Raw genomic sequence first — 27510 nt, 5'->3', positions numbered from 1 at the left:
GTGTGTGTGGATACATACTCATCATCATCTTTGCTGAAGCGTCTCACAGCGGAGAAAAGCCATGGCAGCTGCGAACCGTGTCCTTGTTTACGGAGGGAAAGGGGCTCTCGGCTCGGCGTGTGTGCATTATTTTAAGTCCAAAGGCTGGGTGAGTGGGAAAAAACTCTTTATTTTCATTCTGTAGGAGTCAAGTCACGTGAGCTGATGCGTGCGCTCAGAGTAACTGACACCTGTTGATGCGGCTTAATAACACGCCTGTATATCATAGTAACTACAGTATAAACGTGTTGTTTTTAATGTTAAAGTGGGTTGCCAGTATTGACATCGGAGCTAATGAAGAGGCGAACGCAAACGTCCTGGTGAAGATCTGCGAGTCATTCACCGATCAAGCCGCTCAGGTGGGTGGAGCCAACCTCGTGTTGTCACACGTCATCGGCACTTAGGGCTTATTAAATTGATATTACTTTAATTTTTATCTTTTTTTTAAGTTGCATTATTATTATTTTAAATTTATTATTATTATTTATGTACTTTGTTTTTGATTTTGCTCTTTATCCTGTTTATCTCGTGTGAATATTGTGTAAAAGAACTGTCCAACATGTAAACAAATATAGCAACAAGCGTCTTTCTGGGCCATGCAAAAGTATGGTCTTGTTTTCCAGCAGACTGTGAGGAGGTCCCTGTAAACATTTAGATTGCAAGATCATATTATAATAAATGCACGGCAATAAAAAAAATGTGATATTTATTTTATTTTTGTTTATTTATTTTGTATTCTTTTTTTCTTTATTATTATTATTATTATCATCATCATATTTTTTGTTGTTTGCATGTTTCTGTTAATTCTGCAATAATAAAACAATTTATTGATATTTTATTTATTTACTTTTCCGTCTTTCCATATTATATTATTTTATATGCATTTATATTCTTATTGAACTTGTTTTGTTACGTTATTACTATTATTATGGGGTTTTTTTATTCAGGCAAATACAGAGTTACACATAAAACAATTTACATGAGAACTAGCAACAAAAATATTAAATATATTTAACTCAAGCATGTGAATCATGTACATTAAGTATTGTTTCAGATGTCTTAAGAACCTTATGATTACTTTGTATTGAAGTCAGGGAATCATAAAAAATCGTTAGATCAATTAAAAAGAGTTTTCAGTTTGGTACAGTCAGCATACATTTATTTTGTGAATGTGGTACTTTCCAAATAACAAAAGGATTTTAGTTATTTTGTCCATTTCCGATAATGACTATTATCGTTATTACTATTACAGTTTTACAGTGCAAGTTCTGTTTCGTAAAACATTCATAAAAATATATAGGGCTTATTAAATTGTCTGTCATGCTGCCATTTACTTTCTGATTACATTGCAGAAGTAATTTCCTGGCTTGCCGTGACATCCCTGGTGCTCTTGACTAGCAATCTTTTCTCATTATTGGCCTTATTGTGACTGCCATTGACTTCAGATGCTGTTAATAATAATCTCAGTTACATGGCACAGCTGGAGATGGACTCTCATTTTGAGTTCTTTTAACATTATTGTGCTTTTACACTTGAAATTGTTAACCCCCATTACAAAGCTTTCGTTTTATGTTTCTGCTGTCACTTTATACGCTTACTTTACGCGGCCGCCTCTTTGAAACAAGAAAGCGAGGCTGCGGTTTGAAGAAACCCTGAAGTATAGGATCAGCACTGTAAACATTGCAGCAACATGCTGTTTACTACAAACCCCCAGCTGGTGCCACGATTTCAAAATACAGATATGGTGTAAACATCACTTTAATATCATTCAGTTCAGTTGAATTAAACAAATAAAAGCATATTAGGCATCAAACAACATCACAATCTCTTTCAGAGTCATACGTCCAAGTGTCCTCCTAGGCTTCAGTTCATGGCACCAGGTAAACACCATGCTTTAGTCTATGTAACCTGGTGAGCGATAAAACAATGCAGTCCTCTGCTGCACACCCTCGTGTTGTCTGTAATAGTGTGGTCCCGGTACTGAAGTTTTAAAAACGTCCAATTCCTGCTAACATTTAAGCGCCGCTGAGCGTGCTCATAAACACAGCTGATTAGCCATAGTATTTACCAGTGCTCAACAGAAATGGTTGTGATTGGCCGTGAAGGTCATCAGCTCACCGCTCTTCACAGAATGCAAACACTGATAGACGAACATTGAAGCGTTTAAAGCTGTGGAGATCAGTGGATTCATCAGCGGATCGCTCATCTGTGTTTGCACTCGGTAAACATCGATGAAGTGTGGTGAACTGATGACCTTCACGGCCAATCACTGTCATTTCTGTTGAGCACGTGAACACAATGGCAAATCAGCGCTGTTTAAGAATGCCATCAACAGTGCCTTAAATGTTAACGGGGAATGGATTTTTTTTTTTTTTACTTCAGTACCGAAATTCAGTATCGTGACATGTCTAATATAGTAAAAGAAGTTGAGTTTGATGAAGGGTATCTAAAATGTGTGTTTGGGAAGAAAAACGTTAGCTAACTATTGCCATTTCTCTTAACTTAGCTGAAAATGAGGTCCCTTTTTAGTTTCACTATTCATTCAGAACGGACCTTTGAATCACTCAGAAGGCGGTGAAAGTATAAATGTGTGTCTATTTCTTTTCGCTGATAAGATATACAGCCGAGTACAAAATATTCCTGTGTGACTCAGGCGATACTTCCAGGTTTCTTCCCACCGCAGCCTCGATTTCGCTGTTTAAAATGGCAGCCGCATGAAATCAGTCCATTGCATTTTATTTTGTTGACACTGTGGCTGAACAAAGCCTATAAATATTTAATGAGGACTTCACTGAGGCAGATTACGGTTTTCTGTTTTTTAGCAACTTGTTTTAACATTCTCTCGCCTCATTGGTTTTCTCTGGATCAAAGCATAAGGTTGATTTTACTAAATTGTAACGAATTACTGTTGAACCCGAGCTTACTAGAGTAATGTGATTTGATGCAGGTGACATCGGATGTATCCAAACTGCTGGGAGAAAACAAGGTTGAGGCCATTGTTTGTGTGGCTGGAGGATGGGCTGGGGGAAACTGCAGCTCGAAAGGTTAGCACACCTAATTTGTTGTCACAGTGTTAATTTGCATTTTTTTCTGTAATTCATTGATTTACTTCATTCACGCTTTAAAGGGGACTTATTATGCTCAGTTTTACAATATGTAAAATAAGTCTCTGATGTCCCTAGAGTGTGTATGTGACGTTTCAGCTCAAAATACTACACAAATAATGCTTTGTAACTCTTTGAAACTGATCCTTTTTGGATTTTGATCCTATTTTTTGGTGTTGTGGTGACTGTCGCTTTAATTTCGAATCAGCTTGTGCTCTTTTCAAAAGAGGGCAGAGCTACAAACGCAAGTGTGTCCGCATAGTGGCAGATTCAAAAGCAAGCCTAACATCCTATGCTAATGAGGGAGAGATGGTCACTAATGGTTTATGCCAATCAAAGACTTTCTGCAGACTTTTTTTATGAAGTATGATTATAAAACGTAAAATTAATGAATCTTTACCATTAGAAGCAGGTTATATTCACAGACTGTTGACACACAACTGTGTTTAAACCCCTTTATAAAAGGGATTTTTGCGTAATAGGTCCCCTTTTATAAATGAAGACAATGTATTGTAAAATATATAATAGAAATATATATTACTATAATAGAAAAAATGTATTAAAAGGATTGTTCGCCCAAATTCTGCCATCGTTTAATCATCTTTCACTTGTTCCAAGTGTTTGAGTTTTTGAGTATTAAACTCATCGAAAATATGTACTGAAGTAAAAATGGAAGTAGGATTAGTAGTATACATTAGTGTATGTGAGGGGGCAAACTTTTCAAGATGGGTGGTGACCATGGCGGCCATTTTGAAGTCAGCCATCTTGGATCCAACTTTTGTTTTTTTAATAGGAAAAGGGTCATGTGACACATCAAACTTATTGTGAATTTCACAAGAAAAACAATGGTGTGCTTGGTTTTAACGTAACTTTATTATTTCATGAGCCCCCTCACATTTACTAATGTGCCACAAACAGGACGTTAATATCACCAACCATTCCCATTTTATTAAGGTGTATCCATATAAATGGCCCACCCTGTACACTCTTACTGGTAGCTGAATACATTATCAATATTACTAAATTATCATGATTAAAAAAGCTAACTAATAAATGAGAATGAAATACGAGGGAATTTTATGAATGACTGTTAGCAAAGTCCCTTTAAGGCAATTAATTTCACTCGGTGGCCATCTTTGAACCACCTCTCAGCCAGTATGCTGAATGAGGAAACATCAAATTCTCCAAAACTGTTTTCCAAGCTTACGATTACATACATATTTGGAATCACCAATAAAATTAAACAACATTGTTTACAATAAATTTTGTTTCTAAATGTTTGAATCAAACAAAATCTGTATTTTTTTAGGTTGCCCAAGCTAATGTAAGCGCATGCGCTTCTGAAGTATTTTCACAGCTTGGTCTTGATGGTGAATCTCCTCCAGAAATGACAGCAACTCTTTATTTACTAGTTTGTGGGCGTTTGAATAGTTGCTGCTCTCATGTGATGCGTGTTTGACAAGACGGACTGTACCTGTTCATTTCATATGAATTACAAAACCAAAAAACTTTTGTTTTCAAGTGTAGTTAGTTCATTTAAAAGTACAGATTTTAAGCTTTATGTGAATATATTTCTCATGAAGCAAGTATTCGCTGAGATTCCAGTGTGTTTGTTGACCACAAAACCTGTCGTAAAAGCACACGTCCCTGGAGAAACGTCAGTCTACAGCGATCGACGATTGGCTCCTGTACTAGTAGGCGGGGCTTCATTCACCAAATTGATCGTTACACTTTTCCCCATTCAAAAGTATACGAGTGACACATCTTGTGTAATCTATAGTCTTTGCCGGTAGTCATATACCACCATATAGTCAATGAAAATGAATGTTTATAATACACTGTAAAATATCTGTAAATTAGCAGTCTTGCATATTTTGTGATTCATGTTTTCGTTTATTTTTTTATATTTATTTTTGCTTTTGAATTGCATTATGGTACTTTGATCTTTCTTCCAACAACTTTTGACCCTGAAAAGTAAAATAAGTCACTTTTACTGACAGTATTAGTAGTCTAAAATGAAATATTTTCTGGGTTGGTGTTGTATATTATGCTACAAAAACCTTAGCTGGCCTTGTTTTCTGAGACTTTCATATATATTTGCAAGTTTTAGTTGTTTTCTTTAAGTGAATTTAAATTTTAATTGGTAATGCTAATAATAATAATAATACTTTTTTGTATTGCGCCTTTGAAACTTAATTCTCAAAGCGCTTTACAATTAAAAAATACAAGGACAGTAGAAAAAAAAATTATATATATATCAGAATGATTAAACCCCCTTAAAAATGTATTTTTCTTTTTTAAATATTTCGCAAATGATGTTTAACAGAGCAAGGAAATTTTCACAGTATGTCTGATAATATTTTTTATTATCAGAATTATTTGGTTTATTTCGGCTAGAATAAAAGCAGTTTTTAATATTTTTTAAAATCATTTTAAGGTCAAAATTATTAGCCCCTTTAAGCTATATATTTTTTCGATAGTCTACAGAACAAACCATCATTATACAATAACTTGCCTAATTACCCTAACCTGCCTAGTTAACCTAATTAACCTAGTTAAGCCCTTAAATGTCACTTTAAGCTGTATAGAAGTGTCTTGAAAAATATCTAGTCAAATATTATTCACTGTCATCATGGCAAAGATAAAATAAATCAGTTATTAGAAATGAGTTATTAAAACTATTATGTTTAGAAATGTGTTGAAAAAAAATCTTCTTTTCATTAAACAAAAATTGGTGGAAAAAATAAGCAGGGGGGCTAATAATTCAGAGGGGCTAATAATTCTGATTGCAACTGTGTATAAAAATAAAACCAGTCAAAAACATTGTAAATATAAAAACACAAAAAAGTCTAAAAAAGTAAGTCTTCAGGGATACTTTAAATTCTTTAAAAGATTCTGCTTGCCTAATGTTATAAGCAAGTGAGTTCCAGAGTTTTGGAGCAGTATGCCGGAGAAATATATATTTTTTTCTTTCTCATTTCTATTAGACTTGTATAAGAACTCTGATATGATGTGGAAACAGAGTGTCTGGACCTCCACCATCTCCAGTCATCTTGCATCTCTCCATCTGAAGCCAGGAGGCCTGCTTACCCTCGCTGGAGCAAAGGCTTCACTGGATGCCACTCCAGGTACAGCAGAAACATCCATCCGTACTAAAAAAACGCATCTTGTAATTGTGTTTCCAACTAACCTGAGGACAAAATTGGATGTTTATCGTGTGAAGGTGCATTTATTCCCTCAGAGCGGCTATATAATATAGTTTATGTTAGAAAGCACTTCAATCTCTATGAGGCTTTTCCCTTAGGTGGGTAATTGATTCATTTATAAGAGCGAGGCTTTGAAAGTGTATACAGTTGTGAAACGGCTGTCACTTCCATTGTACTTGATTAGTTTCACCTATTGCCTCACATCCCAAACCTGTTCATAAGCCCTATTCAGACAGTAATTGATTCTCAGGGGGGTGTAAATGATTTTCACTATGTACAGGGGGTAGTTGGTGATTTTATTGGCAGAGAGAATGTCAGAGTGATTTCTCTTACCACCCATGTACAAATCCCCAGCCGATTAGATTTTCTTTTTGGCAAACACCAAGGTTTTGTGGTGATTTCTTTAATGTCTGTATTCACATTATCAATTTTGGGTCAATCCATCAAATGCATCGTATCATTACCAGGCCCGTATGGGAGGGTTCGGGAGATTCGAAAGAACCACCCCTCAATGACAAAGGTCCAGAATTTGTCCCATACATGATCTCATTTGTTGTATTTTGACTGCTACACCATCATAAATTATAAAAATAACACATTGAAAAAAGGCTATAACCACTTAAGGCCCAAGGAGTTTATTTACATGCATTTTTTTATTTCTCTTTACTATTTGGGCTTATTGGAACCTAATTAGATTAAAACCTAAGTATCATCTTTTCATATGATGTACTTTTAAAGAAACATGATGTCCATATATGTGGACTGGTGGTCCGAATTTAGATAAAACACTTTTTCCTGAATGTTTTTTAATGCATATATAACATAGACTTTTTTTTTTATTTTTTTACTTGCTTTGACTAAAAACAAAAAAAAATTCCATTTTGGACAGTTAAAAATAGGGTTTGGGACATTTCATATGCTGCAAAACAGTTGCAGGATGACACTGAATGTCTGTATCAAAATATAAAACATTCAAAGTATTTTAAATAGCCACTTAAGAGCTAAAATGTGCTGTCCATGTATGTGGACACTCAAGCCCTATGAGGTTAAGACCAAGCCAAATCATCTGTTGACTGTCACATTAGTGTGACTTTAGCTAATCAGTTTTGGACAATGCAGACCATTTTTCATGAGTCCAACATCTAGCTGTAAGTAAAGTTGACTTTTGCTACTGTATTGTTTTTAAATAGAGAAAACATGTTACAAGTAAATTTTATTTTAAATCTTGGACCTTACTCTTGAAAAAATGACCGATTAAAAAGGTGTAAAGCACCAAAAGCAGACCATATTAAAATTAATTTGAATACTAAGTTGGCTAATGTTGATATCCATGATTTTTCAGTGACTTTTCTTTTTTACAAGAGAGGCTAGACAAATCATGAAGCTTTTTTATTATCATTATGTTTTAATCCTATTATTTAAAGAGTCAAATTCTGACTTAGGAGAGTTGAATGTGCTGGCCGGTTTGTCATTGACAATCAGCTGCAGTTTTTAATTTAAAACTTTAAGATTCCTATTTTTTCTAATGATATATGATGAGATAAATTAGTGCTTTAAAAATAAGTCTTTATTCATATTTCTTTATTATAAATCTTTAGGAAATGATTTGGATCATCAAAAAGTGTGGTTATGATGACCATCCGACAAGCTAATCCAGCTAAAAAAAGTGCTTGAAATGTCACTAAAATGCAGTATTTAAACCTCTTAATTAAATAGAAAATGTGGCAAATAACTGCAAAATGGTCCATTTTATGTGAAAAATAAACCACCCCTTACAACAGGCTGGCTACAGGTCTGGTTACTGTACATTAACAAGTTTTTACAAAAATAATTTAGCATTAACACTTTAATACAGAAACAAACACAGTGATTAGCTACTTAGCTGCTTTAAAATAGTAAGTAAACCCATTTCATTAAAAAGCAACAAGCTTACTTAGAAAAAGTAAGTGAACCTGTTGTAATTTGGATCTGTTAAGTTGACTCAGCAAAATTTTTGCAATTATGCACATTGTTCGTTCATTCATTCATTCATTTTCCTTCGGCTTAGTCTCTATTTCAGAGGTCGCCACAGCGAAATGAACCGCCAACTATTGCAGCAAATGTTTCACACAGTGGATGCCCTTGCACCCACAACCCAGTATTAGGAAACTTATTTGTTTGGCCTGTAGGGGAAACCAGAGCACCCAGAGGAAACCCACGCCAACACGGGGAGAACATGCAAACTCATTATTGAAATGATAACTGACCCAGCTGGGACTCAAACCAACAACTTTCTTGCTGTGAGGTGACAGTGCTAACCACTGAGCCACCGCGCCACCCCACATTATATTATTCATTCTTTCGTTTTCTTTTCAGCTTAGTCCCTTTATTAATCTGGGGTCGCCACTGAGCAATGAACCGCTAACTTATCCAGTATATGTTTTATGCAGCGGATGCCCTTCCAGCCGCAACCCAGCACTGGGAAACACCCATGCACTCTGCATTCACACACATACACTACGACTAATTTAGCTTACCCAACCGGAGCACCCGGAGGAAACCCACGTGAACTTGGGGAGAGCATGCAAACTCCACACAGAAACGCCAACTGACCCAGCTGGGGCTCAAACCAGCGACTTTCTTGCTGTGAGGTGACGGTGCTGACCACTGAGCCACCAGGCCACCCTAAAAACTTAAATGTATATTTAAAAATAATAAATGAATAAAACCTGAACATTTAAATGAATGCTTTACTAATATAAGACAGAATAAATGAGCAAATGTATATTTCTCTTTATCCAGTGTAATCACGGGGCAGCTAAAGATGTTTTTACAGACATCCCCATGAGAAACAATTGCCATTATAGTGCTTAAGTGTGAAAATGCTCAATTCAAGTCTTTTAGTGACAGAACTCAATACAACGCACACACAGAGTCCATTGAAAAGCTCCAGCGTCAGCAGAGTGCTCTGATTGGCTGAGGGGCCGGGGAGGGGAATGAGTCAGCATGTTTTGGGGAGACAAGAACACATGTGGTCTGTGTTTAGGAGTTTGTATTGCTTCCCCACACAGAAGTGATTTAGACAGGATATGCCCTGCAGCGTCGAACAGCGCTTTGATATGATATGAAGGGAAACTCTAGTTGGAGCGTTTGATGTGTCTCGTTCAAAGAAACAGGAGCAAGCTCTGCTGAATATTTCTGATGGGTCTGTCAGCTTTTACAACCCAACAAGATCAGAGTCATGTGCTAGTCACACCACAAAGATGAAACACTGCTACCCTGTCTGAAAGAAATCAGGCTACATTTACACTAGTGTGTTTTCGTTTTTAAATGCTTCGCAATTTCAATGGTAAAACAAATTGAAACCACTACGGTAAAAATCTGTGACCTGTTTAACAGTATATGTTTCCTTGTATTAAAGGTGTGACGTGTAGATGTTTGTACATCAAAATACTGGTATATAATACTTTAAATGAATGAAGTACTGTAGAAGTATGGTAAAAAAAAATCTGTAAAACATCCAACATCCAAAAAATCTAATTTATGGTCAAATAAGGCACCTGTGATCAAACTTTTTTTATCAATAAAACGATGGGAGGAACTGTAGGAGTTTTACTGTTTCAACCATATTTTTAATAATAGGAACCATAAAAGTTTGGCATTTCCTACCCAAATTTTAATGATAAAAACCACAGCTGCCATTTTTTACTGTAAATTTTACTGCTTTCATTCTGTATTTTTCTATGAAAACTTCTTTTACGGTTCATACCATATTTTAATGGTAAAAACCACAGCTGCTGTTTTTTACAGCAAATTTTACTGCTTTCATGCTGTATTTTTCTATGAAAACTTCTTTTACGGTTCCTAGCATATTTTTAATAGCTGCTGTTTTTATGATTCCTACCATATTTTTAATGATAACCACAGTTGCAGTTTTTTACCGTAAATTTTACAGATTTTTTTTTTACCATAACATTTTTAACCATACCGTAAAAACTTCTTTAACGATTCCTACCATATTTTTTACAGTAAAAACCACAGCTGTGATTTTTACTGTAATTTTTACTGATTTTTTTGTAATATATTTTCCTGTAAAAATTGATTTTACGTTTCCTACCATATTTTGTTACGGTAAAAACCACAGCTGACATTTTTATCATAAATTTTACAGCTTTTTTACGATATTTTTTTTCCATAAAACATTCTTTTACAGTTACTACCATAGTTTTAAGAGTAAAAACCACAGCTGCCATTTTTTTTTATTTCTACTGCTTTTTTACCGTATTTTTCCATAAAACTTTACAGTTTCTACAATAGTTTTAATGGTAAAAAAGCAGCTGCCATTTATTTATTTTTTTTCATTTTGACATTTTTTTTACATTGTTTTATTATTTTTGCTTTTTACAGTTTTTTTTTCCATAAAAACTTCTTTTATGGTTCCTACCATATCTTCCTACCGCAGCTGCTGTTTTTTTACCGTAATTTTTACTGCTTTTTATAGTATTTTTCTGTAAAAATTGTTTTAAATTTGTACCATATTTCACCACAGCTGCTGTTTTTTATTGTAAAATTTACAGATTTTTTACAGTGTACAGTTTTGTCAGGCATTCTCACTACGGAGAAGTTTTGGTCCCTCAAATACTGAGATTTTTGGAAATGCAGCGGACACTATTTTAGTTGTTTCAGTGTGGACAGACTAACAACATACTAGTACATACAGGTTTCTGTGAATATAAGTAGTAGATAGCAGGCACACACTGCATCACATGACTAAACATGCATCATGTATGTTAAGATTTTCCACAATAGTTAACAGTACAATGCAAAAACAGTGATTTCAAATGTAAACAAATATCAGTTAATTAACAGGTTCTGTATTCTGAAACAATATATTGTATTAAAATAACATAGAGAGAATTAAGTTCGGTAAAATAACAGAAAAAGTGTCAGTTTATTGGCTTTTCTGTGCAACACAGACAATAAATCAATTTAAACTATTAAAAAGGTCAATAAAAGTCACCTTTTCAAACTTTTCAACATTAAAAGTTGTTGGAGGAAAGATCATTGTCCCATAATGTAATTATATAGCCAGAAGTACGTATGGCAGCATTTTGTCTTTAAAATGAATGCTATGGGCGGTATGATCCCGTTCCGAATTTTGTTACCATATATATATATATATATATATATATATATATATATATATATATATATATATATATATATATATATATATATATATATATATATATATATATATATATATATATATATATATAATTATGCTGTTAACTTGGAATGTTTATTATGATACATCAAACCTTTTCTCATATGATATGGGTTTGTGGGATCATCTGTGATCAAAGCTGAATTTCTCAGGATCTCAGACATACCAAAGGGAATTTAAGCTAAATCCAGGAGGCAGAACATGTGATCAAACTGCTGTGATGTTAATTCAGTCATGAGGGGTCATGTGTGGCTCAAAGGGTCAGAAAACACTCCAATCACATTTTTTAGAGAACGTGGAAAATAGTTTCTTTGTCTTATTGACAATGTGCATTTAACGGGTTTTTTTGCAAACAGAATGCATTTGGGGTTTGAGGGTGGAAAAACTTAATTCCTGAAAAAAAGTTCATACTTATTACCACAAGTATGCTGGTTATTAATTCCAGATGACAGGCCAACAACCATCTACTCTGCAAAAAATGCTTTGTTTTATCTTGTTTTTAGTCTAGATATCTAAAATAAAATGAACAAAAAAGAACATTTTTAAGGTTTATAAATAAAGGATCAAATGCATTTTTTCAAGACAATTTTTTAACTCCTTTTGGGGACAGACATTAAAGTTTTATTACTGAATTGAAACTTCTTAAATAAAAAAGGATTTTCCAGAAAAGTAAAAAATATATATTGTTTTGTTTTTAGAAATAATAAGTCAAAATTAAGTGAGTTTTTCCTTAAAACAAGCTAAATAATCATTCAACGTGGTAGGTAAAATAACCTAGTTTCAAAGCAAGTTTATTTTACTTACACCATTGTCTCAGTATTTTACATGTTTTAACGAAAAACTCACTTGATTATGACCTTTTTATTATTTCTGAAAAACAAGACTTTTTTTGTTCAGAACATACTTCTTAAATTAAGTAGAAACAAAACATGGTGTTAGTGAGACCAGCAGGGGGCACTCAACCTGTGGTCTGTGTGGGCCCTAATGCCCCAGTATATTGATGGGGACTGCTCAGTAAAAATCCTTCAAAAATAGGGGTTTATCCCGGCGTCCTGGCCAAACTTGCCCACTGGCCTCTGTCCATCGTGGCCTCCTAACCCTCCCCATATCATAATTGGCTTCATCAATCTTTCTCCACTCCATCGATCACTAGTTTGTTTGGTGTGTGGTCTGGCACAAATTGGCTGCAGTCGCATCTTCCAGGTGGTGGATGAGGAGATTCCCCAATGTGTAAAGCGCTTTGAGTGTCCAGGAAGCGCTATATAAATGTAAGGCATTATTATTATTATTATTATTATTATTATTATTATTAATAAAATAAAATTCATATTTACTGCAAAAAAAAAGCTTTTCTTACTTTTTTTTGGCTTGTTTCCAGTCCAAATATCTAAAAATTCCTAAATCAAGAAGTATTTTATAGACAAGCAACAATGTTGTTTTGTTTTAAGAAGTAAAATGCCAAAATTAAATTTTTCTTTAAAACAAGCAAAATAATCTGCAAATGGTGTAAGCAAAAATAATCCTGTTTTTCCTTTTGACATGAGATTATTGTGCCTGTTTTAAGGAAAAATGGTTTGTATGTTTTTCTTACAATCATTGACAGTTACCCATCATCCTGATGTATTCGTTAAAGGAGAAAAGCTCAGCGTTGTCTCTGATTTGAAATATTTAGGTCTAATTTTAGATTCACAATTGATATTCCAAAAGCATGCCAAAAAGGTCATTAAAATTATTACATTTAATCTGGCCAACTTCAGGCATTTACGACCTTACTTGACTAATGAAGCAGCAAAACTTTTTATGCACTCCATGATTTTTTCTCATATTACATATTGTCTTACTAGTTGGTCACAGGCAAGTAAAACAGTTTTAAAATCAGTTGAATCACTTTATAAACAGGCACTTAAAGTATTTGATCAGAAGTCTGTTAGGTATCATCATTGTAATATAATACAAAAACATTATCTATTGAGCTTTGATAATATGAAATATCTGGATGATGTTTGTATGATTTTTAAGATTTTAAATGGACATGCTCCACCCCCATTATGTGAGTTTGTAACACACAAGAACAATAATGGTCAAGCAACACCATCTGTTACCAGGGGAGACTGTGCTGTGCAGTTCAGACGTACAACTTTTGCAAAATCTTCTCAGTTAGAGCCAGTCATTTTTGGAACAGACTTCCTATTGAGTTAAGGGGTGTTACAAATTATTCAACTTTTAAATAGAAGTTAAAGAAATGGCTAAAAGCAAATCAAGTTTGTAATCATGTGTAATTCTTCTGTCTAACATTTTAAGAAATTCTTATTACATGTTTTATCCTGTTGTCATATGTAACTTTACTGTTTCTGTATGTGTGATGATGTGTTTTTATTTTTATTTTAGGGTGCCTTTTAAAATCTGGCAGGGGGCAACAGATGAAAATTAGCCCCCGTGGCTAACTCTGGCTACATGTTTTGCTCATCTATAAAATGCTTCTTGATTTAAGAATATTTAGACATTTGGACTAGAAACAAGACAAAAAAATCTAAGTAAGAAAAGCTTTTTGCAGAGAAGGAACCTGGAAACACAAGCAGACATTAAACAAGCATTAATGTGATACCAGTAATACTCAGTATGTCTAATAAAGGAAGAAAGATAGAATTTATTGTTTAATTCAATCGATCTGTCTCCTGAGGTCTGCTTAAAATGCAGTACATCTTATTTCTGCAGCTTTGTTTCAAAAGAATCCAAAATACATTGGAAAATCGAATTGAATTCCCCGTGATGTTTTCTCTTTAAATATGCTGGTAACATTCCGTGCGTAGATCTTCAAGAATAGTCTGAGTGTGTGAGAGGAATCAAATTCAATTAGCTTATTTTGTATCGCAAAATCCATTATATCCCCTGCTTCAGGCATCCAACCAAACGGTTATTGACCAAAGCTCAAAGCAACAGCTGCTGCCTGTGAGAGATTGTGAGGCAGTTTGTGTATATCTGCCGTTCTACCAGAAAGACTTTATAGGAGGCAGAAAAACGTTTGAACATTTATTGTAATTGTTTGCATAAATCGTTACGGTCCTTTCATAAAGTCCTTCGGTGTAAGCTCCGTCTATAGTGCAGAACTCTGGATGAGCTGGCAGATCCTGCCTGAAGATGAAGGCAGAGCGAAGCCAACCCTTTGAGTGGAGACAAGGCCGACCTGGTGGTGGTGGTGGGCAGGATGGAGGGAAACTTCTGCGACGTCACCTGAGTACAGTGAAACAGATTGTTTAGATGGGCTTATATATAACTTTCTTGGTTGTTATAGGCTGATGAGATAATTATTATGAATGATGTGACATCTCGGTCTTCCTGGCAGAACTATCGCTAAAGCTTTCATTTCTGTCAGTGTGTGTGTGTGTCTTGTAGTGAAGAGGGCTCAGTTCTTGTGTTTTTTAAAGTCAAACTTATACAAGAACAGTGAAATGAGACATTTATTAGATTAGATTAGATTAGATTGAACGTTATTGTCATTACACATGTACAAGTACAAGGCAACGAAATGCAGTTTCGGTCTAACCAGCAGTGCAATAGCAGCAAGTGCAGGATACAGGTATAAGTTATAAAGTGCAGTTATAGAAAAACTATGGTAATATTTACAGATGGATGTACTATCAACATTATATACAGGTTGTATTAGCTGTAAACAGATTTACAATAAATGAATATATGTACAGGATGCTATTAATAATCAGGAGTGTGCAGAGTGTGTTATATCTCTTAAGTATTGTTACGATTTAGTACGATTTAAGTAACGTAACATTTAGAAGTATTATGACTGAAGAAAATGGATGGAAATAAACAAGGACAAACAATCTTAACGTTTAAATTGTTTATTTCTCTATAATGGAATATGATAAATCCAACAAGAGAGCATGAATGAGCTTTGTAAGTGCATTTGAAAATAGGTAGAAACAATCACAGAAACATAACCAAACCAGAGTGGAGCCAAAGCAGAGAACTTAAAACCAACAGCCACATAATCTAGAACACAAGATCCCCTCTAATCTTACTAAGGAGAAATAAAAATGTGGAAAAGTAACTGAAATCTTCAGCGTAGTCGACGCTAATAAATACCGTACAGTCCCTAAAATAATAAACAAAAATGCGAAAAAGCGACACTCACACACACACCTAATGTTTCTGAACACTCTTGAAACTACAGGCAAAACCTATGTTGCGTTAATCTATTCCCTTTTCCCAAAAAAGGAATGATAAACTTTTAAATCATATGGGATTTACAGATATTTGAATTAATTCAGAGACAAATCATAATACATACACAACACAAACCCACACACGAAGCACTGAACAAACAAGTCGTGCTGCTCAAATTTAAAATGCGCAGAACGGAGCCTTATTGGTCTACGAGGAAACGCCCTAATAAAGAGTGACAGACTCAGGATCCAATCAGCAGATACATTTGAAGTCAGAAGTATTAGCCGCCCTAAATTATTAGCCCCCTGTTTATTTTTTCCCCAATTTCTGTTTAAAGGAAAGAAGATTTTTTCAACACATTTCTAAACATAATAGTTTTAATAACTCATTTCTAATAACTGATTTATTTTATCTTTCCCATGATGACAGTAAATAATATTTGACTAGATATTTTTAAAGACACTTCTATACAGCTGAAGTGACATTTAAAGGCTTAACTAGGTTAATTAGGTTAACTAGGCAGGTTAGGGTAATTAGGCAAGTTATTGTATAACGATGGTTTGTTCTGTAGACTATCGAAAAAAATAAAGCTTAAAGGGGCTAATAATACTGACCTTAAAATGACCTTTAAAAAATTAAAAACTGCTTTTATTCTAGCCAAAATCAAACAAACTTTCTCCAGAAGACAAAATATTATCAGATATACTGTGAACATTTCCTTGCTCTGTTAAACATCATTTGCGAAATATTTAAAAAAGAAAAAATAATTCAAAGGGGGGCTAATAATTCTGACTTCAACTGTACCTGTGAAGGCAAAAAAAAAATTGGAACAAAAGGTGATAAGGCGAGAGCAAGAGCAAATTACAGACAAGGAGAGAGAGAGAGACAGAGAGGGAGAAAATGTCCAAACAACTCCCATGGAATGTAACAAGTACAAACCAAATACATTTGTTTACATGTTTTAGCAGACTTGCAGATTATCAACAGCTGTCCGAGGGAGGCTTGACATTTAAAAAAATAAATTGAAAATAAATATCTATATGCATGTGAAGTCAAAATTATTAACTCTCCTGTGAGTTTTTCTTTCTTTCTTTTTCAAATATTTTCCAAAAATGTTTAACAGAGCAAGGCAATTTTTTACAGTATTTCCTATCATATTTTTTTCTTCTGGAGAAAGTATTATTTGTTTTATTTCAGCTAGAGTAAAAGCAGCTTTTAATTGCTTAAAAACATTTTAAGGTTAATATTATTATCCCTCTTTTTTATTTTCAATTGTCTATAAAACAAACCACTGTTATACAATGACTTGCCCAATTACCCTAACTTGCCTAATTATCCTGGTTAAGCCTTAAAATGACACTTTAAGCTGAATACTAGAGTCTTGAAAAATATCTAGTTAAATATCATGTACTTTCATCATGGCAAAGATAAAATAAATCAGTTATTAGAAATGAGTTATTAAAACCATTATGCTTAGAAATGTGTTGAAAAACTTCCTTCCAATAAACATAAAGTGGAGAAAAATATACAGGAGGATTATTAATTCAGGGTGGCTAATAATGACCTCAACTGTATACACAACATCATGATTTTTAACATATTATAGCTATAAGGCCAAAGCAAAGGCAGCATGACCAAACAAACTAATAATAGACTATTTGTGTAAACGCTGCTGTTTAGATTATAACCACTATTTAAGTACCCTACAAAAACATTCACATTACTTTCTAATTTTAGGCTAACAAGTACGGCATTTATCAATTTTATAAAGATAAAATACAGAGAAATAAACAACAACAACAATAAAACGAACCCCAAAAAATTGGGTTTGCTTGAATGTGTTTACATTAAAGCTATTACATTATCAATAGAGAAAAAGAAATAAAAACTCAGAAACGGTTTATGTGTCCTTAAAAAGGTTGTCGTAATGTATCAAATATTTAGATTTTTTTTTTTTTGTTCTTATTAAATCTAAGAGAAGAAAGAAGAGAGTCAAATTGGGCAAGACAAATGGGAAAATACAAAGATTTAAGCCATTTTGACTCATGAAAAAATTAACAATGTATTCAAAAGATAGATAGTAGGATTTTCATAATAGAAAATAGCATCTTTTTAACTTATTTTTTATATATAATTTTTTGCAACAACTTAATTGATTTATGTTCAATCCACTTAAATTTGTAAAAACTAATCCTTTTTTTTTTTAAATAACGCCTTCAAGGACAAAAGTGTGTGTCAAATTTGTAAACGAAGGGTGCTTTCTCACTAGCACTTTTATTTCGCACACAGGTTCATTTAATGCCAGAGTTCGGTATGTTTAGCTAGTGTGAACGTCGTCTTTTGAATTGGCATGCGCACCTGCAAACCTTAACCTAGTCCATCTGAAAGAAGTGGTTTGGGGTATGGTTCACTTCTGATATGAATGCAATCGTACCAAATAACAGAAGTGAACCGCCAACTCTACAACAAACTTTAGTTTTCATGTTTTGATAACAAAACCAAAAGATTCAGTAAAAGCAGAACGACCGTGATATGTGTACATCTTTCCATTTTGCCTTCGTAATCATCAACTAGCAACAGCTGTACACACAACAGCAGCTTTAAGTCTAAAGAATACCAGAGTTCAGAAGGAAAAAAGACAGTGTGAACACAAACCAGCCGAGAAGGTGGCATGGGGGACAATTGAACTTTGCTTTAGAGCAGGTAATCGAGCCAAGTGTGAAAGCACCCTTAAAAAATATTAACTTAACTTAAAATATAACTTAACTCAACCCAAAATCTTTTTGTTACACCACATTTAAAAAACAAAAACAAATGAGGCACTGTTTCCTCGACCAATCCACAACATGAACAATTCACATTGACGTCAGCATATTTAGATAATGACTTGACTATAAATTTTGTGCAAAATGTTGTCATGATCGTCCTTCAGTTGTTGTTCTTGTCTGTTGATGCAGGTATGATTGGTTATGGCATGGCCAAGGCTGCAGTCCATCAGCTGTGCAAGAGTCTGGCTGGAGAGAACAGCGGTCTTCCTTCTGGAGCTGTAGCTGTGGCCATTCTTCCGTAAGAGACTCTGTCTTCATACACTCATCTGTCTGTCTTAGTTACGCTTCTGTCCAAGATCAGGGTGTCCACACGTCTTAAAACATATTAAAGTTTGATAAGACAATTTAGAGAATTGAAGACCCTTAAACAGCATTAAAAAAAGTCTAAAATGTATTCAATTTTGTATCAGTATGCTAAATTTAGCTTTTACTATGCTAAATTTCAAAAACTTTTCTTATTGAAAATAACAATAGGGTATATGCGGAAATATGCAGAAGGACTTTTAATTTGTCAGTAACCTGGGTTAAGTGCTTCCGGTGAACTGTATGCCTTCAGAAAATCAGCACCTTTAAGGTCTGTTTTCTTTAAAAATCAGCGATCTCCACTAGCTGAGTGATATCTGATATAAAGTGGGTCTCGGATTGTACAAGAACCACTGCATTAAATTACATTTCGCCCCGCCATGTCTTTAAAATATGAACATTTGTTTTACCCGAGTTTATTCAATGGAGCTTCTGTGCTAGCCTGCCGATTCTGACGGGCGCGTGCGAGTAAATGGATTTTTGTCTTGTTTTACTCTTGTGCAACTAAATAAATGCCAAAGTCTATTTAACTGATTGTATTTTAATTACATTACAACATCGATGCTGTAAAAGGAACCTTATAAAATGGAAAAACGTCACATTAACCGTTCACCAGAAATATATCAGTATGGGAAGAACCACTAGCTGTGCATATACCCTATTGGTCACAATAACAAATGTTTTCATTTGAAAAACAGGGTTATTCCACTAAATAGTTACACCAAATAAAATGAATGTATGATGCATAAAAACATGGCACTGTTTTGTTGTTATATGTTTTTAAAAAGACAACATTTTTCTTGTAAATCTAAAATAAATATCATCAGTAGTTTACAAAAAATAATATATATATTATATTAGGGATTAGGGCTGCACAATATATTGTTTTAGCATTGATATCATGTAGTCACATCTCATAGATCTGCAGTGCTGAGTTGAAATTGCAGTATAATTTTTACATTTACATATACAAAACAATAATACATCATGGTTTATTTAGCTTTTATTTTTGCTTTATTGCATTTATCTATGCTTGTAATTTGTTTAATACGTTTTATTCATCATTCACTGCCCTACAGAATCATCCCAATCAATCAAAATTAATACATTTGGTAACACTTTAAGGACCAATGCCTACTATTGCCTAATCCCACTATTATCTAGCACGTGTTCTGAATGATCTTATTCTACATCCCAAATCCTACCCAGTAAGAGTTTATTGAAGCAAAAGTCATAATGGTTTGATATGAGTGAGAATTGAACCTTAAAAATTCTTTCCAAATAGTGCCATTCAATCATTTGCTGGAATTGTACAGATATAGTATATCGCAATATACAGTTGAAGTCAGAATTATTAGCTCCCCTATTTATTTTTTCCCCTATTTCTGTTTAACGGAGAGAAGATTCGTTTTTAGAAAAGACACATTTCTAAACATAATAGTTTTAATAACTAATTTTTAATAACGTGATTTCATAACATGATGACAGTAAATAATATTAGACTAGATATTTTTCAAGACACTTCAATACAGCTTAAAGTGACATTTAAAGGCTTAAATTAGGTTAACTAGGCAGGTTAGGGTAATTAGACAAGTTGTTGTATAACGATGGTTTGTTCTGTAGACTATTGAAGAAAAAATTGCTTAAAGGGGCTAATGATATTGACCTTAAAATGGTTGTTTAAAAAATTAAAAAACTGCTTTTATTCTAGCTGAAATAAAACAAATAGACTTTCTCCAGAAGAAAAAATATTATCAGACATACTGTGAAAACATGTTCATAAACATACATAAACAACTATCAGCACTTAGAGAGTCAAAAAAGCATATAGGCAAGACAAAGTTAATCCCTGTGGCTCCTGGCTCCTACATTGAGGTCTTATGAAGGTTTCATTATATGAATATACTTTCATTATATGAACCATCAAGGTTACAGAAAAAAAATATATAGTATAAATATATAAGTATATATAAATATATAAGTATAAAGTCACACATCTTGGCCTGAGGGTGAGAACATAAAAATGTATTTAAGTTTTCTTTGCATTAATTAACCTATAAATCAAATAATTAGTGTTAATATTGAAGCTTGTATTATAGTATTTATTCATCAATATTACATACAATTGAAGTCACAATTATTAGCCCTCCTGTGAATTATATTACCGTTTTAAACATTTAACAGAGCAAGGAAATTTTCACAGTATTTCCTATATTTTTTTCTTAAGAAAGTCTTGTTTTATTTTGGCTAGAATAAAAGCAGTTTTTATAAAAAAAAATAAAAATAAAAAAAAACATTTTAAGGTCAATATTATTATCCCCCTTAAGCAATTTTTTGTTTTCAATAGTCTGCAGAACAAACCATTGTTATACAATGATTTTCCCTATTACCCTAACTTGCCTACTTAGTTTATCCTTTAAATGTCACTTTAAGCTGAATACTAGTATCTTAATAAAATATCTAGTCATCATAGCAAAGATAAAACAAATCAGTTATTAGAAATGAGTTATTAAAACTATTATGTTTAGAAATATGTTGAAAAAAAAAAATCTTCTTTCCGCTAAACAGAAATTGGGGAAAAATATACAGGGGGGCTAATAATTCTGACTTGGTCTGTAAATATATGCTTGAGCATCTGCCGTTATGTATGTTCTTCCGTTCTGTAGTGACCTGCATGTGGCTCATTTGACTTCTGTCTGTTTGCATTAATCTGTCTGTATAGCGTGTGGTGAGTGTTTTCAAAAGGCCAGTCTCAGCCAGTCTCCTCTTCCACTAAGATAACAACATTATGACATCATTCCCCAGGGTTACCTTGGATACACCAATGAACAGGAAATTCATGCCTGACGCAGATTTCGGCAGCTGGACACCACTGGAGTACATCGCAGAGTGAGTGCACATATCCGACATCCAAAATTGGCTGATAATGTCGTAAATTGCACATTTAGGCTGTTTGGAAATGAGAAAAAAAGCAAGTGGATTAAATAAGAAAGCTGCCAGAAGAGGGCAGTGATGTTCTTCCAATAAAAAACCTCAAGTCATGCTGTTTGGGGATGATCTCAATATTATGAAATACACATTAATAATCTGAAATCCACTGTTATGATTTATTAAGGTCTCATGTTGTTCACCTATGAGTGTTATGATAGATTTGTGTAAGTCTTGCTTTAGGAAAATATTGAAAATATGTATACCATTTGATTTGATTCAGTAGTGTTAAGCCAAAAAAGCCACAAACAGTCTCTTAGAAGCAAGCACACCCTTCATGAATGATTGAATTAAATCAGGAATTTAAAGGAGTACTGTCAAGCTTCATTAGAGAAATGCACACACACACACACACACACACACACACACACACACAAAACATCATTCTACCAGTTTTAAGGTTTAGCACTGCACACTATTGTACTTTTTTAGCGTATCTCAGTGCCTCCAAATCTCTCCTGCCAGTCAGCGCAGATTAGGATGAGGATTTGATGCAACTCCATAATCCCAAAGGAGCTGCGGCAAAACCCGGCTGGATTAGAGGAGCACATGAGAGATAGAGGAGTATAAATAGTCTTTGTGTAAGAGGTAATTAATGTGTAGTCTCACTTCAGTTGCTACAGTTTTGTACCGCAGTTTCTCCTGAATGTTCCAGAGCTGTTTCGGTTCTTATTTTTCCACTCTCCGTCGCCCTCCTCCCATCTCCGTTCTCATTATCTCACTCGCTCTCTTTCTCTATCCATCCCTCAGCACCATTATTTTGCACCTGTCTCTCAATCTCTCTTTCCAGAACCTTCCACAGCTGGGCCACTGGGTCAGGCCGTCCAGCCTCAGGCAGCCTCATACAGCTGGAGACCACTGGGGGGAAAACCGAGGCCACGGCCATCCAGTAAAGGAGGAACAGATGGAAAAAAGAGAAAAATGAAGAGTGGAGGAGAGTGATGTTTACCAATATACTGTGCAGCAGAGGAGAGAGAAATAATGTGGCATTTCTATTCAGTCTCATTGGAAATACATTGTACAGTATCTTTGAATGACCAAAGTATTAACCAACTTAAAGGGTTAGTTCACCCAAAAATCCAAACTTACCATTTATTCTCCCTCATGTGGTTTTAAAAGCTTTATGAGTTTCTTTTTTGTGTTGAACACAAAATAAAGATATTGCTGGTTAAGAAAAGTTACTATACAGGTTAATTGGTGCTAACTATACCCGAATACCAGAAAGAAAGAAACCCAAATAGGATATGAACAAGTGGATTTTCACTTTTGGGTAAACTATTTCTTTAATATTGATGTAATAGATATCTAACCCATGTGAAAAGGCAAATCATTTCACCTTATAATGTGACACATTTCAAATTTTGCATCTAAACTCAGAAAAGTGAACAAATTTTTTACTTTTTTTCTTCAGAACATGACAATTGGACATAATAGCAAGTGTTTACATTTGAAAATTGGGATTATTCCACCAAATACAGCCTTCTTAACTCATTAGATGTTAAAATTGGTGTTGTGTTGTCAAAAAATCAATATAAACATATCAAAACAAGGTGCTTTTTGTCATTTTTTGCACAAAAAATACTCTAAAGCTCATTTCTTTTTTCAGTTCTTTTTTCAACAGAAGTTTCTTTCTTCTGTTGAACACAAGATAGGATATTTGTTTAAAAAAACATTACTATATCGAAGTCAATTGGTGCCAACTATATCAGAATTTTTCCAAATATCTTCTTTTATGTTCAACAGAAGATAGAAACTCGACTAGGTTTTGAAGAAGTGAAGAGTAAATTATGCCAGAATATATATTTTGAGGTAAACAATCCCTTGATGTAATAATTGTCTTATGTATGGCCATGTGAAAAGGCAGATCAATTAAATTTGACATTTGATTTGAAAAGTATTTTTAGAATTTGTCGTTTAATTTTGAACAAATTTACATTTTTTTCTTCAAAAATGATGGTAATATGTTGGTAATAATAGCAAATGTTTTCATTTGAAAATCAGGATTATTGCACCAAATACTGCCTTCTTTATTCATTGGAAGTTGAAATTGGTTTTGTTTTATCAAAAAAATCAAAATAGAAACGTCAAAACAAGGTGCTATTTGTCATTTTATGCACAAAAAATGCTCGAAAGATCAGTTTAATTTTAAATTGGAGTTTATTTCTTCTGTTGAACACAAAATAGGATATTTGGTTGAAAAACATTACCATGCCAGTTAATTGGTGCCAACTATATCATAATTTTTCAAAATATCTTCTTTTATGTACAACAGAACGAAACTCAAATAGGATTTAAAGAAGTGAAGTGTAAATTATGCCAGAATTTATATTTTGAGGTAAACAACCCCTTGATGTAATAATTATCTTATGTATGGCCGTGTGAAAAGGCAGATAATTTCACTTTATAATGTGAGACACTTCAAATTTTGCATCTGATCTGAAAAGTATTTTTAGAATTATTGTCGTTTAATTTTGAACAAATTTCAAACTTTTTTCTTTAGAAATGACAATTGGTCATAATGCAAGTGTTTTCATTTGAAAATCAGTATATTCCACCAAAAACTGCCTTCTTTACTCATTGGAAGTTGAAATTGATGTTGTTTTGTCAAAAAAATCAATATAAACACGCCAAAACAAGGTGCTATTTTGTCATTTTATGCACAAAAAAATCCTCTAAAGCTCATTTTTATTTTAAATTTGAGTTTCTTTCATCTGTTGAACACAAAATAGGATATTTGGTTGTTTGTTTTCAACAGAAGAAAGAAACTCCACTAGGTCTTGAATAAGTAAGGGTGAGTAAATTATGGCAGAATTGTAATTTTGGGTGAACTACCCCTTTAAGACTTTATTAGACTATTTGTTTGTTTTCAGTCACACGTCAAACTTTCATTATGTTAAGTTAAAATTTAGCAATTAATCCACAAATCACATTGGTTCTAAATTGTGGTGTCTGGTCATTATAATATATTTTTAACACCACACATCCAGCAATGTGACTATTGTTGATTATTGCAGTGTTGATGCTCAAACTATCTATTGTAGATAGCTTTAGATTGCATTTTAAAAGAAGAAGAAAAAAAAGATGTGAAGAAACAACATGTTTTCACCACTTCTGTGCAGGATTACAATGACTAAATTGTGTTTTATTGAATTAAAGACTTGAATTATTTAAAAAAATGAAATTTAATTGACAGTACAGTACATCTTACTGATAAACCATACAATATACATGCAAGAAGATGGATCACAGTATGAATGTCAGGATATACAGTATCTCAATACATTGGGCCATTTTAAGCATTTTTCATAAAATATAGGGAACGTTTACAATGCAGTTTAAGTAATTGCATTCATATTCCAGGTAAATCTGTTTGGCTGTAGATAGTTTGCATCATGTGTGAGATATGCACCAAATTTGGACTTTTAATACCACTGCCTTGCTACATTAGTACATAGTATAAAATCATGGTAAAAAAGAATGGTGGTTAATGGAGGATATCCTTGTATAAATGTGTGCCGCTGTCGTATGTGAAACGTACAGTCTTCTGTTCAGAAAAGTGGCCTTAGTTTGTGTAACTGTGTGTGAGTGATTGATTATCAATTCCCATGAAATCATGTTTGGATGCTTAAAGTAGTTTTCCTCTCCAGTGTGTTGTGGTGCTGCTGAATGTGTACCATTCCTGCGTAATAAAGAAAAACAAACACTATATGGATTGTCAGCACTGTCATTATTATTAATATTATATGAATATTTATATATTTTAAATAACTTTTACTTTAAAATATTTCTTAGTATTTCTTTTATATTTGCTGCATGCAAATTTGGACTTGCACTGTATGCTGTTAAATAACTGTCAATTATGCCCTTATATTTATATATATCTATAAATACAGATAGATGCCTCATTAGCAGCAGTTTCTACTGGTCGCTATACGAAGTTGTCTGCCAGATTGAAACACAAGTAAGTCAGAGAACATTGTACAGCAGGGGTGACCAAACTTTTATTATGAAGGGCCAAAAACAACTCGAATAAGGTTAGTGGGCTGAAGGTAAATATAGTTGCCATGGGTAATTTCCTAATTTATATATTAATATTTAAAAATTACTAAAAAACATTGCTTCATATTAACTAATACAGTATTTTTTACATTGTCATAATGAACTTATTACAGTTCAAACAAAACAATCTCATTTAAAACAGATTGACACTAGTTTTTGCCTTGATTTGCTCGTCGAGGTCTTCTGCATATAGTCCTCTCTCCGTCGAGTGATACAGTAGAATTTACATTTTTAAAAATCTGATTAATTTACATTTAATCTGAAGCATTTAATTTCAGTTTGCTTTTTTGTAGCTCAGAATAAAACAAATGAGGTTACATTTAAAAAACGGTTACGTCAAATTAGAAATGTTGATCTCCGTGTTGAAGTTATTCGCCCCAACCCTCTCCATCATTCTCACTCTCCTCTCAGATGGGATGGTACTGTAGGCCAAATCAAAGCTTACAATGGGCTAACTCTGGCCCACAGACCATACTTTAGGCATCTCTGTGCTAGAGTAAGTTGACTAGTATGTGTCTGTTAAAGTTATCTTCAAATCTGCAATAGATTTAAGCAATTGATTTTGCTGAATAAAACAAGACAGCAAGTTGAAGGCTGATTAGCTAACACTTTAAAATGTAATACTAAAAACACAAACCAACACATTCCCACCTGTGACAGTTAATCCCTTTTTTTTTTTTTTTTTTTACATCTTTGCTCTTTTTACCTCCAGAGGATGCATTATATTTTATGGCATCTTGCTTTTTACGGTCCCGTTTAGTTAGTTCAAAATGCTGCTCCAAGGTTTTTAACTGGTACCAAAAAAACATGACCATATCAGACCAGTCTTGCGCTCTTTGCACTGGTTGCCTGTGCGCTATTGTGCCACTTAAAAATCTTTTCTTGATTTTTAAATAACTAAATGGCTTAGCTTCTTCTTTTCTGTCAGACCTGTTGAATGAGCATCAGCTTGGTCGGTCTCTTCGGTCATCAAACCAGAGATTATTATGCATCCCTAAATCGAGGCTGAAATGCAGGGGTGGCCATGCTTTCGCAGTAGCTGGTCCTACATTGTGGAATGCTCTGCCGCTTTGTATTAGATTTAATTCATCTCTGTCTTTTTCTAAATCTACATTGAAAACTTACCTATTAGATTTGGCATTTCATCAATGAGAATTGTTTGTTTTAGCTATAACTTTATATCTTTCTCTTTGTGATTTGTATTGTGCAGAACATTGGTCAACCTTTGGTTGTGTTTAATAGTGCTATAAAAATAAAATTTACATAGACATTCATCAGTTGAATATGACAAATCATACAGGAATGTATGTAACTGGCTAAATCATGCTAATTGTGACAGATATTCCTTCATTCATTTTCTTTTCGGCTTAGTCCCTTTATTAATCTGGGTCGCCACAGTGGAATGAACCGCCAACTTATCCAGTTTTACGCAGCGGATACCCTTCCAGCCTCAACCCATCACTGGGAAACACCCACACAATATTGCACACACTCACATACACTATGGTCAATTTAGCTTATTCAATTCATCTATAGCGCATGTCTTTGGACTCTGCGGGAAACCTGAGCACCCAGAGGAAACCCACATGAACACG

General features: G+C 33.8%; 1 protein-coding gene across 1 annotated transcript; it reads left to right on the top strand.

The window, feature by feature from the left end:
• qdpra (quinoid dihydropteridine reductase a) lies at nucleotides 1-25562 on the top strand. The gene is made up of 7 exons (XM_056472402.1): nucleotides 1-148; nucleotides 306-398; nucleotides 2987-3083; nucleotides 6131-6271; nucleotides 18695-18803; nucleotides 21674-21757; nucleotides 22647-25562. Exons 1-7 carry the CDS (start codon nucleotides 62-64, stop codon nucleotides 22747-22749), a joined length of 714 nt encoding a protein of 237 aa, XP_056328377.1. The 5' UTR covers nucleotides 1-61; the 3' UTR covers nucleotides 22750-25562.
• Nucleotides 25563-27510: the final 1948 nt, after the last annotated feature.

This window comes from Danio aesculapii, chromosome 14, assembly GCF_903798145.1.
Source record: "Danio aesculapii chromosome 14, fDanAes4.1, whole genome shotgun sequence".
Lineage (NCBI taxonomy): Eukaryota > Metazoa > Chordata > Actinopteri > Cypriniformes > Danionidae > Danio > Danio aesculapii.
Note: the sequence above shows the minus strand (reverse complement) of the source record. Positions and strands in the feature narration are given on the sequence as shown.